The sequence below is a fragment of the Melanerpes formicivorus genome, unplaced genomic scaffold (assembly GCF_026170545.1).
Source record: "Melanerpes formicivorus ecotype bairdi unplaced genomic scaffold, bMelFor1.0.p_v2 SCAF_10, whole genome shotgun sequence".
In the NCBI taxonomy this organism is placed as follows: domain Eukaryota; kingdom Metazoa; phylum Chordata; class Aves; order Piciformes; family Picidae; genus Melanerpes; species Melanerpes formicivorus.
Window position 1 is genome coordinate 10,540,773 of NW_027142362.1, and position 14,845 is coordinate 10,555,617.

Genomic DNA, 14,845 nt, shown 5'->3' on the forward strand with positions numbered 1-14,845 from the left:
GTTCCTGTGTTCCACCACCCTCATAGTCTCAGAATGTTCCAAGGCTGCTTTGGGTGCAGTCTCATAATGCTCAAGGCCAGGACTGGACAAGGCCTGGAGCAACCTGGTCTTGTGGAAGGGGTTGGGAATTAGATGGTCTTCAAGGTCCCTTCCCATCTAATTCATCCTGTGAATGTATGCAATCACAACTTGGAAACCAGGTAACTGCTGTATCCTGAAGAACAGGGACTCACAGCTGGCTGAGTGTTCCACAAGGTGCTCAACTTGAACTTTACTCTTCATCCATTTTTTCTGGCACTTGGGTAAAATCAGGTTACATTTTTATGCCCAGTTACCTAATTGTTTGTATTTGCCCCAGTTGCCCCTTAAGTATAACTGAAAGGGAAGGTGTCTCTGCCAATGAGGGGGTTGGAACTGGGACCTTCAAGGTCCCTTCCCACCCAAACCATTCTATGAAGCTGTCAATTGTTGAGGCTATGTTTATACAGCACCCAGCACATCCCAGCTGAGCTTAGGAACCTTGCTCCTGTAAACCAAACAACATTTTGGGGTGCAGAGGTTGGCTTGGACCACAGAGTTACCTAACTGGTTTCTCCTGGAGGGTAGAGAGGCTCTGCAGAGGGACCTTGACAGGCTGGACAGATGGGCAGAGTCCAAGGGCAGGAGATTGAACACATCCAAGTGCCAGGTTCTGCACATTGGCCACAACAACCCCATGCAGTGCTACAGGCTGGGGTCAGAGTGGCTGGAGAGCAGCCAGGCAGAGAGGGACCTGGGGGTGCTGGTTGATGGTAGGCTGAACATGAGCCTGCAGTGTGCCCAGGCAGCCAGGAGGGCCAGTGGCATCCTGGCCTGCATCAAGAGCAGTGTGGCCAGCAGGAGCAGGGAGGTCATTCTGCCCCTGTACACTGCACTGGTTAGGCCACACCTTGAGTTCTGTGTCCAGTTCTGGGCCCTTCAGTTTAGGAAGGAGGTTGACTTGCTGGAGCGTGTCCAGAGAAGGGCAACAAAGTTGGTGAGGGGTTTGGAACACAGCCCTGTGAGGAGAGGCTGAGGGAGCTGGGATTGCTTAGCCTGGAGAAGAGGAGGCTCAGGGGAGACCTTATTGCTCTCTACAACTACCTTAAGGGGGGGTTGTAGACAGACAGAGGTTGGTCTCTTCTCAGAGGCAAGCAGCATCAGAACAAGAGGACACAGTCTCAGGCTGTGCCAGAAGAGGTTTAGGCTGGAGGTTAGGAAGAAGTTTTACACAGAGAGAGTGATTGCCCATTGGAATGTGCTGCCCAGGGAGGTGGTGGAGTCACCATCCCTGGAGGTGTTCAGGAGGAGACTTGATGGGGTGCTTGGTGCCTTGGTTTAGTTGGTTGGGTGGTGATGGATGATAGGTTGGATGTGATGATCTTGAAGGTCTCTTCCAACCTGGTTTATTCTATTCTATGCAACCTCTTGTTTGGTGGGCAACCTGAAGCCTGCTGTTTTCTTTAACACTGTTTGAAGATGTCTTTGACTCTTTTGATGGAGCAAATCTGGCAAAGGTGAACGTGGCACTCTGCCAGGGAGGTGTGGAGGACGGGGACGGGAGCGCAGGCATCGCGTCACCGCTCAGCGCCCTGAAGGTGTCACACGACCTCAGCACCGCTGTCGTCATCAGCTCTTCCAACTCTGCCCTCCCAGTGGATCTAAACATCTACTTCAGGTAAGCTTGCAGTTCCCAAGTGGAAGATTTGAGTACAGCCAACATGGCAAAGTGCCTTGGTCCTGTAAGAGATCACAGAATGGTAGGGGTTGGAAAGCACCTCTGGAGGTCATTGAGTCCAACTGCCCTGCCAAGGCAGGGTCACCTAGACACACAAGAACATGTCCAGGTGGGTTTGAAGTGTGTCCAGAGATGGAGACTCTACCACCCCTCTGGGCAGCCTGCTCCAGGATTCCACCATCCTTAAATTAAAGGAGTTCCTCCTCATGTTCACATGGAACTTCTGATCAGTTTGTGCCTCTTACCCTTTGTCCTGTCACTGAGCATCAGTGAACAAAGCCTGGCCCCAGCCTCCCAACACCCACCCTTGAAGTATTGATCAGTATTGATGAGATATCCCCCTCAGGCTGCTCTTCTCCAGACTAAAATGCCCCAATTCTCTCAGTCTTTCCTCTTCACAGAGATGTCCCACTCCCCTCAGCATCTTTGTAGCCCTTTGCTGTGCCCTCTCCAGCAAGTCTCTGTCCTTCTTGAACTGGGGATCCCAGAACTAGATCCCTTAATCCAGATGTGGCCTCATGTTTGTCTAAAGATTGCCCCTTATTTAACAGTTGGGCTTGATGATCTTGGAGGTCTTTTCCAGCCTCAATGGATTCTGGTCTCTGATTCTTTGCTCTAATTTATGCTCTGCCACTTTAACAAACAGAAATCTGCTGCCCTTTAACCCTTTACCAAATAGAAATCATTTGTACTGGACTTTGCATTTCTCCTAGGAAGGGGATGGTCCATGCTGTCACTTGGTGCCTGGTAGCACCTTTTAGAAATACTGGAGAGGATGGGATTGTTAAAACTCTTCTCCTAGAGCTTTACTGGGTGGGTGAGACACTGGCACAGGTTGCCCAGGGAGGGGGTGGAAGCCTCATCCCTGGAGGTTTGTGAGGCCAGGCTGGATGTGGCTGTGAGCAACCTGCTGTAGTGTGAGGTGTCCCTGCCCATGGCAGGGGGTTTGGAACTGGATGATCCTTGAGGTTCCTTCCAACCCTAACAATTCCATTATTCTACTGACTTTGCTTGATGAATGAGGGTTAGGTTGTGATCTAAGTTCTTCATAGAAAGAGAGATTGGCCATTGGAATGTGCTGCCCAGGGAGGTGGTGAAGTCACCATCCCTGGAGGTGCTTAGGAAGAGACCGGATGGGGAGCTTGGTGCTATGGTTTAGTTGATTAGATGGTGTTGGGTGATAGGTTGGACTCAATCTCAAAGGTCTTGTCCAACCTGGTTAATTTTATTCTATTAAGCAGCATGTGGACCTGGTGTTTAGGGACATGGATTGGTGTTGACCCTTCATTGCTGGGTCAAAGGCTGGACTGGATGAGCTTTGAGGTCTCTTCCAACCAGATGTTTTCTGTGACTGCATTTTCCAGATAGGTTTTCTTGGGTTTTGGGCTTTTTTTCCCCCTCCTTTCCTTGCTTATTTCTGAAAAGAAGCAGTGAGGGGGAAGAAATGGTCTTAAATGAGGCATAAAAGAAGAGATTTACTGATTGAGGAGAGCAGACTCAAGGGGCCTCCAGGTAAAACCAGTGCCATTGGCATAATGTCATCTGACTGAACAGCTCCTGCTCCACCACCACTGTTTCTGCACCCATCCCAGAGCTGGGGGCAAGACCCTCAACCAGCCAAGATACCACAAAGAGGAGCTCAGCCCCAGTAAGGAGGCCCAGCCAGCACCCATGGATGATGTTGGAGTAGTCATCAATCATGGCCCTAACAACCGGGGGGCCACCAGGCCCCCCGGCCTTTGATGTCACCACCACCATCACCCAGTGTGCACCAGGGGCACTCACCAGAGATGAGAGGAAGATCCTCCAGCCCAGATGGGCTCAGCTTGGGGCTTCTGCCTCTCCTGGGGGGGATTAAATAGGGGAGTGGGTGGGGAGGGCCAAGTGGCCACACCTGGGCTGGGAGGAGACTCCAACAGAGCCCAGGTGCTCTGGGTTTGAGGGGAAAAGGGGGTGGGTGAGGGAGGGACTTGGTGTCAGGCAGTGATACGGCTGGGGGGAAAGTTAAAAAACTAGAAATGGGTTGTTCAGATTGGATGTTAGGAAGAAGTTTTTCCCCATAAGGGTTGGTGAGACACTGGAACAGGTTGCCTGGGAGGTAGTAGAAGCCTCATCTCTGGAGGTTTTTAAGGCCAGGCTGTATGTGGCTCTGAGCAACCTGATCTAGTGTGAGGTATCCCTGCCCATGTTGGAGAGTTGGAGCTGGATGATGCTTGAGGTCCCCTCCAACCCCAACAATTCTGTGATTCTGAACTGAAACAATTTTGCAGTTCAAGCTGGATGTTAGGGAGAAATTCTTCTCAGAAAGAGAGATTGGCCATTGGAATGTGCTGCCCAGGGAGGTGGTGGACTCACCATCACTGGAGGTGTTCAGAATAAGACTGGATGAGGCACTCAGTGCCATGGTTTGGCTGATTAGATGGTGTTGGGTGATAGGTTGGACTTGATGATCTTGAAGGTCTTTTCCAGCCTGGTTAATGCTGTGTGTCTGTGATTCTGTTCTGCTCTATTCTGTTCCATTCTGTTCTATTCTATTCTGTTCTGTTCTATTCTACTCTGTTCTGTTCTATTCTGTTCTATTCTACTCTGTTCTGTTCTATTCTACTCTGTTCTGTTCTATTCTGTTCTGTTCTACTCTGTTCTGTTCTATTCTACTCTGTTCTGTTCTATTCTACTCTGTTCTGTTCTATTCTGTTCTATTCTACTCTGTTCTATTCTGTTCTATTCTACTCTGTTCTGTTCTATTCTACTCTGTTCTGTTCTATTCTGTTCTGTTCTATTCTACTCTGTTCTGTTCTATTCTGTTCTACTCTGTTCTATTCTACTCTGTTCTATTCTACTCTGTTCTATTCTATTCTGTTCTATTCTATTCTATGCTGTTCTGTTCTACTCTGTTCTGTTCTATTCTATTCTGTTCTATTTTACTCTATTCTATTCTATTCTATTCTATTGGTGGTGTCCACCTTGAATCTGCAGTAAACATGAGGTCTTGATGGCTCACCTGGATACCTCTGTGAATGCTGTGAGCCTGAGAGCAAACTGATTCCCTGATACCCCCTGCAGGAGTTGAGCATGAAGTAACAATAACCCCAAAAAAAGCCTTAAATCATGTGAGGGAGCTGAGATTTCATGTTTATATCTTCACAGGCAGTTCCCTGGGCATCTGCTCTGCAAGAGAGATGGTGAAACTCTTCCAATGAAACCTCCTGAGGGACTTGATGAAGATGACCTTGCTAGTTCCGACCACAGCATGGAGCTTCTGTCGCTGCCGTTCCGCACAGACAGGTCGGTGTGGTAGTTTCAGGTTCTGCCTGGGAATTATCCCCCAGATCTTGAACAGAGAGTGGTAGGATGTAAATGAATCACCATTGGGTGGAAAAAAAGGAAGAAAATCATGATAAGTTCTAAACAATCCCATTGGACAGATACCAGACATAAAACACTTGGATCTGTTAAACTAATTCTCTCTTCGCTTCCTCCGCTCTAGAATCATAGAATCAGCCAGGTTGGAATAGACCTCACAGATCATCAAGTCCAACCTATTACCCAATACCTAACTCCTCCTGACAATTAAACCATGGCACCAAGTACCACACCCAATCGTTTTTTGAACCCCTTCAGGGTCAGTGACTCCACCACCTCCCTGGGCAGCACATTCCAAGGGCAAATTACTCTTTCTGGGAAGAACTTTCTCCTCACCTCCAGCCTAAACTTCCCCTGGCACAGCTTGAGACTGTGTCCTCTTGTTCTGGTGCTGGGTGCCTGGGAGAAGAGACCAACCCCCTCCTGGCTACAACCTCCTTTCTGGTAGTTTTAGACAGCAATAAGGTCTCCTCTCAGCCTCCTCTTCTCCAGGCTAAACAACCCCAGCTCCCTCAGCCTCTCCTCACAGGGCTGTGCTCAAGGCCTCTCCCCAGCCTCGTTCCCCTTCTCTGGACACCTTCAAGTGTCTCAATGTCCTTCTTAAATTGAGGAGCCCAGAACTAGACACAGGACTCAAGGTGTGGCCTAACCAGTGCTGAGTACAGGGGCACAATGACTTCCCTGCTTCTGCTGGCCACACTATTTCTGATGCAGGCCAGGATGCCATTGGCCTTCTTGGCCACCTGGGCTCACTGCAGGCTCATGTTCAACTGCTGTCAGCCAGTACCCCCAGGTCCCTTTCTGCCTGGCTGCTCTCCAGCCACTCTGACCCCAGTTTGGTGCTTCTGCTGGCTTTTGCTGACCTTGGTTGTATTGCTTTGTTGTGGCTAAGTCTAACCAATAACTCTCTGCTTTTTCTCTTGTCCCTTTGTGTACAGGGGTGGGGGAGCAGGGAATAGGAAGCTATTATCTCCCCTGATTTTGTCCAGGGGGCTTCTTGTGCTCTTTTTCTGTTGTAAATACCTGCAAATATTATAACTGCTGTGTATTTTGAACATATTCATTGCATTTCAGCTTAGATTGTAGTTTTGCTTCCAGCTGAGCTAGTCTGGCAATTTAGTGTTGGGGGAGATTTTCAACCCACCACAGCATGTACTGACAATACTTTCTGAACCAGGCTGGACTTTCCAGAATGCCAGCATGGTGGGGGTTGGAAGGGACCTCTGGAGATCACCCAGTCCATCCCCCCCTGCTCAGGCAGGGGCACCCACAGCAGTTTTCCCAGGATCCCAATGACCAGGTGGGCTTGGAATCTCTCCAGAGAAGGAGACTCCACATCCCCTCTGGGCAGCCTGCTCCAGGGCTCCAGCACCCTCACACCAAAGAAGTTTCTCCTTCTATTTAGTTGGAATCTTGCCTCTTTTAGGTCATTGATTAATAAACTGCTGATTTATTGGTTTTATTGTAGTTGTTGCAAGTAAGATCAGCTGCTTCTGCTTCTAAGTCTTTTCAGTGTTAGGAAATGGCCCAAGAGAACTTCACCTATGTCATCAAACAAGTTCCAGATAGTAGTCACTGCTTAGGTTGTTACCTGTAGTTTGAACCTTTATTGAGAGATTGTTGGGCTTCCAGTTTGTTGCCTGTTTAGCTCAGCTGACTGAACATGGCCTTCAAAACATTCTGGGCAGAGGTGAACCTCATGAGGTTCAATAAGGACAAGTGCAAAGTCCTGCATCTGGGGAGGAGCAGCACCAGGCACCAGCTCAGACTGTTTCCTACTGGAGAAAGACCTTGGAGTCCTGGTGGACATCAAGTTCTCCATGGGACAGCAATGTGCCCTTGTGGCCAAGAGGGCCAAAGGCATCCTGGCATGCATTAAGAGTGTGTTCAGCAGGTGTAGAGAGGTTCTCCTCTACTCTGCCCTGGTGAGACCACACCTGGAATACTGTGTCCAGTTTTGGGCTCCCCAATTCAAGAGAGACAGGGATCTGCAGGAGAGAGTCCAGTGGAGAACTATGAGGATGATTGGGGGGCTTGACCATCTCTTCTGTGAAGAGAGACTGAGGCCTGGGGCTGTTTAGCCTGAAGAGAAGGCTTAGAAGGGATCTAATCAACTTACATAAATATCTGACAGGTGGGTGTCAAGATGAAGGTGCCAGGCTCTTTTCAGTGTTGTCCACTGGTAAGACAAGGAACAGTGGGTACAAGCTGGAAGACAGGAGGTTCCACCTGAACAGGAGACAATGCTTTGCTGTGGGGGTGCTGGAACCCTGGAGCAGGCTACTCAAAGAGATTGTAGAGTCTCCTTCTCTAGAGACTTTCAAGACCCGTTCTGGATGCATTCCTGTGTGACCTGCCCTAGGGGATCTTGTTTTGGTAGAGGGGTTGAACTTGGTGAGCTCTGGAGGTCCCTTCCACCCCCTGGCATTCTGTGCTTCTGTTTGGTGAGCTGCTAATGCAGGTGAGACTCACTAATACAGATCAAACATGTTCATTATAACTTCACAGTGTCACCAAGGTTGGAAGAGACCTCAAAGATCATCAAGTCCAACCTGTCACCACAGACCTCATAACCAGACCATGGCACCAAGTGCAACTTGGTGTGAATGTCATAAATACTCCATTCTGACATTCATTTCATGTTGCTTTTACTGATTGGGGCATTTCCTGTGAGGAGAAGAAACTTTGCTTCCCAAAATGCTCAGTTTTATGGATGCTGCAAGTTGATGCAGCTGTGATCATTCAGCTCAGATTCATAGAAACCTGGAAGGGTTTGGCTTGGGAAGGACCTTAAAGATCATCCAGTTCCAACCCCCCTGCCATGGGCAAGGGCACCTCCCACTAGAGCAGGTTGCTCAAGGCCTCATCCAGCCTGGCCTTGAACACCTCCTCAGGAAGGGGGCATCTACAGCCTCCCTGGGCAACCTGTTTCAGTGTCTCACCACCCTCACTGGAGAGAATTCCTTCCCACTCTCCAGTCTCAATCTCCCCTCTTCCAGCTCAGAGCTGTGGCCCCTCATCCTAGCTTTGTTACAAAGAAATACTTAGGGCATTTTAAGGTTAAAATGCAAGGGGCTGGGTGGACTCTAGAAGCTTAAAATGCACATGATGGAACTGAAGAAACTTCAAATGCATTTGTCTGTGTGCTCCTTGGTGTGACATAGCTGATGTCCCAGGCAACTCCTTTCTGCACCCCAGGTCCTGGAAGGCACACTTAGCCTCACTCTGTGATAGAGTAAGGAGAGGAAGACCAGGTTCTTCAAATTCAGTGACTGACTTGAATTTACCCTGGTACCAGTTTTTCACCCACCTTGAGGACCATGACCCTGCAATCTATGAAACTCCTGAGAAGATGCTGGCTTTTGTTCCCCGGGTTGTTTCCTGGGCCCCTTCCAGCCCGGGACAGAGCGATGGGCCGAGGCAGCCGTGGAAACAGATCCCCCCAGGAGCACCACAGGAAGTGGGGAAGCTGGAGTGTAAACTGGTCACTGGAGTTAAAGCCCTCTTTGTGGTGCTCACAGCTGACAGGGGATTGACTCTTGCTCTGTGGGATTTCGAGTCAGGAGATGTGACCTATTACCACTTCAGCAACAGCAGTGTTTATGTGGATTGCAGTGCAGAGGTGCCAACATGTCTGCTGCTGACAGGTGAGGGGGGGGGTAGATAACCTTTCTGATGTAGCCTTCTGATAAAAGCTTTGCCCTTTGGTTTTTTTTGGTTGCTGTTGGTTCATGGGTGTTTCCTTGTGGAGGTGGGCTCCAGACAGACCCTCAGCAGCTCTGTGTCACTGTTTTAGAATCATAAAACTGGGTTGGAAAAGCCCTCTAAGGTCATTGAGTCCAGCCTTCAACCCAACACCACCATGGCCATCAAACCATGTCCCCAAGTGCCATGGCCACACATTTCTGGAACACCTCCAGGGCTGCTGACTCCACCACCCCCCCGGGCAGCCTGTGCCAGTGCCTGACCACCCTTGCAGGAAAGAAATTGTTCCTAATCTCCAACCTAAACCTCCCCTGGCACAACTTCAGGCCATTTCCTCTCATTCTATCACCTGGTATAGGGGAGAAGAGACCAACCCCCAACTCACTCCAACCTCCTTTCAGGGAGTTGTAGAGAGCCAGAAGGTCTCCCCTCAGCCTCCTCTTCTCCAGGCTGAACAGCCCCAGCTCCCTCAGCCGCTCCTCATGAGACAAGAGACAGAACTGTTGTTGTGTCACAACTTGCTGCTCTGTTTTTAATGCTGGTTTGGTTGTCTTCTTCAGAGGATGGTCTCTGCTTAGTCCTGTTTGGTTTAACTCAGGAAGAGTTTCTGAACAGACTGATGATCTACGGCAGCGCTGGAGTGGTCGATGCCCTTTGTCATCTCAACGGGTGGGAGCGATGCTCAATTCCAATACATGCACTAGAGGTAAAGACATCTGCTTTACAGGGAGCAAAACCCCACCTCTTTAGACTCCCAAAGGCACTTTAGCAACGTTCACAATGCTTTGAGACACTAGTAGGAGTAATAGTAGCATCTGAGGGCAAAAAGTAGTGTTTGAGTTAAGAAATAAGCAATAGGAACCCCAAGTAACCCAAAAGGAGGAATAGGAGTGGAGTGGAGTGGAATGGAATGGAATGGAATGGAATGGAATGGAATGGAATGGAATGGAATGGAATGGAATGGAATGGAATGGAATGGAATGGAATAGCATTGAATTGAATTGAATTGAATTGAATTGAATTGAATTGAATTGAATTGAATTGAATTGAATTGAATTAACCAGGCTGGAAGAGGCCTTTGAGATCATCAAGTCCAACCTATCACCCAACACCATCTAATCAACTCAACCATGGCACCAAGCACCCCATCCAGTCTCTTCCTAAACAGCTCCAGGGATGGTGACTCCACCACCTCCCTGGGCAGCACATTCCAATGGCCAATCTCTCTTTCCATGAAGAACTTCCTAACATCCAGCCTAAACCTCCCCTGGCACAGCTTGAGACTGTGTCCTCTTGCTCTGGTGCTGGTTGCCTGGGAGAAGAGACTAACCCCCACCTGGCTACAACCTCCCTTCAGGGAATTGTAGAGAGCAATGAGGTCTTCCCTGAGCCTCCTCTTCTCCAGGCTGAGCAACCCCAGCTCCCTCAGCCTCTCCTCACAGGACTGTGCTCCAAACCCCTCACCAGCTTTGTTGCCCTTCTCTGGACACCTTCCAGCACCTCAACATCTTTCCTAAACTGAGGGGCCCAGAACTGGACACAGGACTCAAGGTGTGGCCTAACCAGTGCTGAGTACAGTGGCAGAATGACCTCCCTTCTCCTGCTGGGCACACTGTTCCTGATACAGGCCAGGATGCCATTGGCCTTCTTGGCCACGTAGGCACCCTGCTGGCTCATGTTCAACTACTATTGACCAGCACCCCCACGTCCCTCTCTGCCTGGCTACTCTCCAGCCACTCTGACCCCAGCCTGTAGCACTGCATGGGGTTGTTGTGGCCAATGTGCAGAACCCAGCACTTGGATGTGTTCAATCTCCTGCCCTTGGACTCTGCCCATCTGTCCAGCCTGTTGAGGTCCCTCTGCAGAGCCTCTCTGCCCTCTAACAGATCAATTCCTGCCCCCAGCTTGGTGTCGCCTGCAAACTAACTGATGATGGACTTAATCATAGTATCATAGTAGCATAGTATCATTCAGGGTTGGAAGGGACCACAAGGATCATCTAGTTCCAGCCCCCCTGCCATGGGCAGGGACACCCCATGCTAGATCAGCCTGGCCAGAGCCTCATCCAACCTGGGCTTAAACACCTCCAGGGACGGGGCCCCAACCACCTCCCTGGACAACACATTCCAGGGCTCAAGGTTGGCCTGGCCCAAGCTGCCCAGGGCAGTGGTGAAGTCCCCATCCTGGAGGGGTTTCAAAGCTGTGTATATATCTGGTGCTGAGGGTTTGCTGGTGCCCTGGTGGTGCTGAGTTAAAGCTGTTCAAGGGCAGGCTGGATGAGACCTTGAGCAGCCAAGTCTAATCGTGAGGCATCCTCGCCCACGGTGGGTGGTTGGAGTGGATGATCTCTGAGGTCCCTTCCAGCCTGGGCCATTCTGTGACTCTGTGATGCTGTGTGTGTCCAGGCAGGTTTGGAGAACCGTCAGCTGGACACAGTGGATTTATTTTTGAAGAGCAAAGAGAATCTCTTCAGCCTGTCTGCAGCCTGCTCTGGAGCTGACCAGCCTCCTGCTAGTGCCTCCCAGGCTTACCTGCAAAGTAAGTCAAACACTTTCAGCTCCACAGAGCTTTGAATTTCATTGCCTTTCAGTTGATGGCTGGCTGTTTGCAGCCACAGGTTGAAATGCCTCTGCTCTTGTGTGTCTGGGTGATGCCACACTGCGGCTTCCCTGCTTTGGGGAAGTAAGAGAGGAATGGTGCATAATGGGCAGGGGGTTTGGTGTGATCTGCTGCTGCCCTTAATGAGCAGGGGGTTTGGTGTGATCTGCTGCTGCCATTAATGAGCAGGGGGTTTGGTGTGATCTGCTGCTGCCATTAATGAGCAGTGATTCTGGTGTGATCTATTATTATTTCATAGATCATCTGGTCCAACCTTTTGTTGTTGAAGACCTTTTGTTGTAGCACACCTTTAGGACTCCCTACCTTGAATGCTGAACTTCTGTGATCAGTCCCATGGTGGAATGCAGATGTTTTAACTCTGTTTGTCAATGTTGCAGATTTGGAAGAGCTGAGGCCAGCTCTGAATCTACTTTGCTCAGCAATCAGAGAAAATGATCTGGAGCCTCACAGCAAACAATTCTCTGAGCAGCTGCTGCACCTCACCTTGACTTTCCTTACCAAGCAGCTGGAAGGCATTTTTGTGCACACAGAAGGTGAGATGTCTCATTTCTGCATCTGGGTGGAGGCAATCCCAGACACAAATCCAGGCTGGGCAGGGACTGGCTGGAAAGCAGCCCTGAGGAGAGAGACTTGGGGGTGCTGGGGGAGGAGAAGCTCAACATGAGCTCTCAGTGTGCACTTGCAGCCTGCAAAGCCAATTAGATCCTGGGCTGCATCAGGAGAAGTGTGGCCAGCAGGGCAAGGGAGGTGATTCTCCCCCTCTGCTCAGCTCTGGTGAGACCCCACCTGGAGTACTGCCTCCAGTTCTGGAGCCCCTATTACAAGAGGGATATGGAGGTGCTGGAAGGTGTCCAGAGAAGGGCCAGGAGGATGAGCAGGGGGCTGGAGCACCTCTCCTGTGAGGACAGACTGAAGGAGTTGGGGCTGTTCAGTCTGCAGAAGAGAAGGCTCTGAGGTGACCTAATTGTGGCCTTCCAGGATCTGAAGGGGGCTACAAGAAGGCTGGGGAGGGACTGCTCAGGATCTCAGGTAGTGATAGGACTAGGGGGAATGGAATGAAGCTGGAGGTGGGGAGATTCAGGCTGCATGTGAGGAGGAAGTTCTTCCCCATGAGAGTGGTGAAGCCCTGGAATGTGTTGTCCAGGGAGGTGGTTGAGGCCCCAGCCCTGGAGGTGTTTAAGGCCAGGCTGGATGAGGCTCTGTCCAGCCTGATCTAGTGTGGGGTGTCCCTGCCCATGGCAGGGGGGTTGGAACTAGATGATCCTTGTGGTCCCTTCCAACCCTGACTGATTCTATGATTCTATGATTTTGAGTCATGCAGTGGTGTCCTGTATCATTGTTTAGGGAGCCAAGAACAACTCATTTTTCATTAATTAAAGGACTACAGTTGCCTAGAACTAAAAACCAGAATGTGCTAGGGGGTGGAGAAAGGCATGGAGTGACACTTGGGATCCTGCAGGGTTTGCTGAAGGCTATCTCTAATCATTCCCATTGTTGTTATCCTCTGAGCCAGATAACTTGAGTAGCTCAGCTGGAAGGAAGTTATTCCAAGATAAGGTCTCTGGGAGGACCTTAGAGCAGCTTTCCAGTATGTGAAGGGGGCATCCAGAAGAGCTGGAGAGGCATGGAGAGTTAAGATAGGGGACAGTGGCTTCAAGGCAGAAACTCTTCCCCATGAGGGTGGTGAGGCACTGGAACAGGTTGCCCAGAGAAGTTGTGGAGGCTTCAAGCCTGGAAGTGTTCCAAGCCAAGCTGGATGGGGCCTTGAGCAACCTGCTCTGTTATGAGGTGTCCCTGCCCAGGGCAGGGGGTTGGAACTGGATGATCTTTAAGGTCCCTTCCAACCCAAACCATTCAGTGATTCTGTGAACATGACAGAATCCCAGAGGAGAGCTTTGTCTTGCTAGAGAAAAGTGAGGTGAGATGTCCCTACCCAGGGGGTCCTGATGCTTGGATCTGAATCCCTGTCAGTGGTGAGTTTTTGGTCTGTTGACCAACAGGCAGAGAGATTTTAAAGCAGAACTGGTTCCTTCTGACAGGAAAAGCTGCACATCAGTAACTGTTGATCATTCTGGGGACATGATTTTTGTCCATGGTGTCACATTTTTATCAAGGTTGTCTTTAAAAGTCCCTCCCCATTTTAGATGGCATTTATCTGTCTAATGACTGCTCAATCAGTAAGGTTGGAAAAGGCCTCTCAGATCACAGTAACCAGATCATTTCCTGCTCCTGGAGGATGCTGGAGGATCATCAGGTCCATCCTTCTAACCAACACTTCTAACTAACACTTCTAACTTCTAACTAACACTTCTAACTTATAACTGATGCTTCTAACCAACACAGGTCCAGCCTTCTAACCAACACTTCCATGTCCCAAAGGTAACTAAAGAACTGAAATGTAACTGAAGAAGTGTCAGCCTTAGGAAATGTCCAAGAAGAGACCCACAGAATGGTTTGGGTTGGAAGGGACCTTTAAAGATCACACCCACTCCAACCCCCTTGCAGTCAGCAGGGCCATCTGCAGCTAGATCAGGTTGCTCAGAGCCCTGTCCTGCCTCACCTTGAATATTTCCAAGGATCTAGCACCTCTAGATCATGGATATCTTGACAGAGTGATCTAGAAGCTGAGGTCCCTAGAGGAAAAGCCTAGAGGTGTTTGATATTGACTGGAACATCTTTCCTTGACTGGGAGCTTTCATTCCTTGCTTCCACTGTGTAGGTTTTCTGTAGGCCATGCAAAAGAAAGCTCACTTTCACACTTGGTTTCTGTCCTATTTGGTTCTAGGCCATCTAAAATGTCAAGTGACCCAATGCACACCACCTGTCTGCTGTTGGGGAGGATTAATGTGCTAGATTCTGGCTCCAAAAGAACTACCCAATGGTCAGGATTGATAAAACCTTGCACTTCTCATTGAGTTGGCCCTGAAAGGAGGAAAGACCTGGATGAAGACACAGGGAGCCTTCTGGAACACTGGCAGGATGGTAACTGTGTCCTGCCAGTGAGCTGATGGATGTTAGGAAGAAGTTCTACACAGAGAGAGTGATTGCCCATTGGAATGTGCTGCCCAGGGAGGTGGTGGAGTCACCATCACTGGAGATGCTTAGGAAGAGACTGGCTGGGGTGCTTGGTGCCATGGGTTAGTTGATTAGATGGTGTTGGATGATGGGTTGGATGTGATGATCTTGAAGGCCTCTTCCAGCCTGGTTAATTCTATTCTATTCTATTCTATTCTATTCTATTCTATTCTATTCTATTCTATTCTATTCTATTCTATTCTATTCTATTCTATTCTATTCTATTCTATTCTATTCTGTGGTGGGATGGTGTCAGCCCTTGTACAGATTGAAGTGCAGTGCAGAGCTGATGTGTCCTTTCCTCTGAGATGTCCTCTTCATTAGTCT

General features: G+C 49.5%; 1 protein-coding gene across 4 annotated transcripts in view; it reads left to right on the top strand.

The window, feature by feature from the left end:
- SPG11 (SPG11 vesicle trafficking associated, spatacsin) overlaps window positions 1-14,845 on the top strand; it is a 63,939-nt gene that overhangs the window by 3,270 nt on the left and 45,824 nt on the right. For 3 of the 4 annotated variants that reach the window (XR_010987970.1, XM_068143590.1, XM_068143591.1), the window contains exons 4-9: window positions 1,498-1,696; window positions 4,904-5,041; window positions 8,318-8,766; window positions 9,385-9,530; window positions 11,230-11,362; window positions 11,821-11,976. Coding sequence is in view for 3 of the 4 variants with exons in the window: in XM_068143590.1 (XP_067999691.1) it covers window positions 1,498-1,696; window positions 4,904-5,041; window positions 8,318-8,766; window positions 9,385-9,530; window positions 11,230-11,362; window positions 11,821-11,976 (1,221 nt within the window). In the remaining variant the exon portion in view is untranslated. Of the gene's footprint in view, window positions 1-1,497; window positions 1,697-4,903; window positions 5,042-8,317; window positions 8,767-9,384; window positions 9,531-11,229; window positions 11,363-11,820; window positions 11,977-14,845 lie in introns of those variants that run through there. The other variant, XM_068143592.1, reaches the window with a different exon arrangement.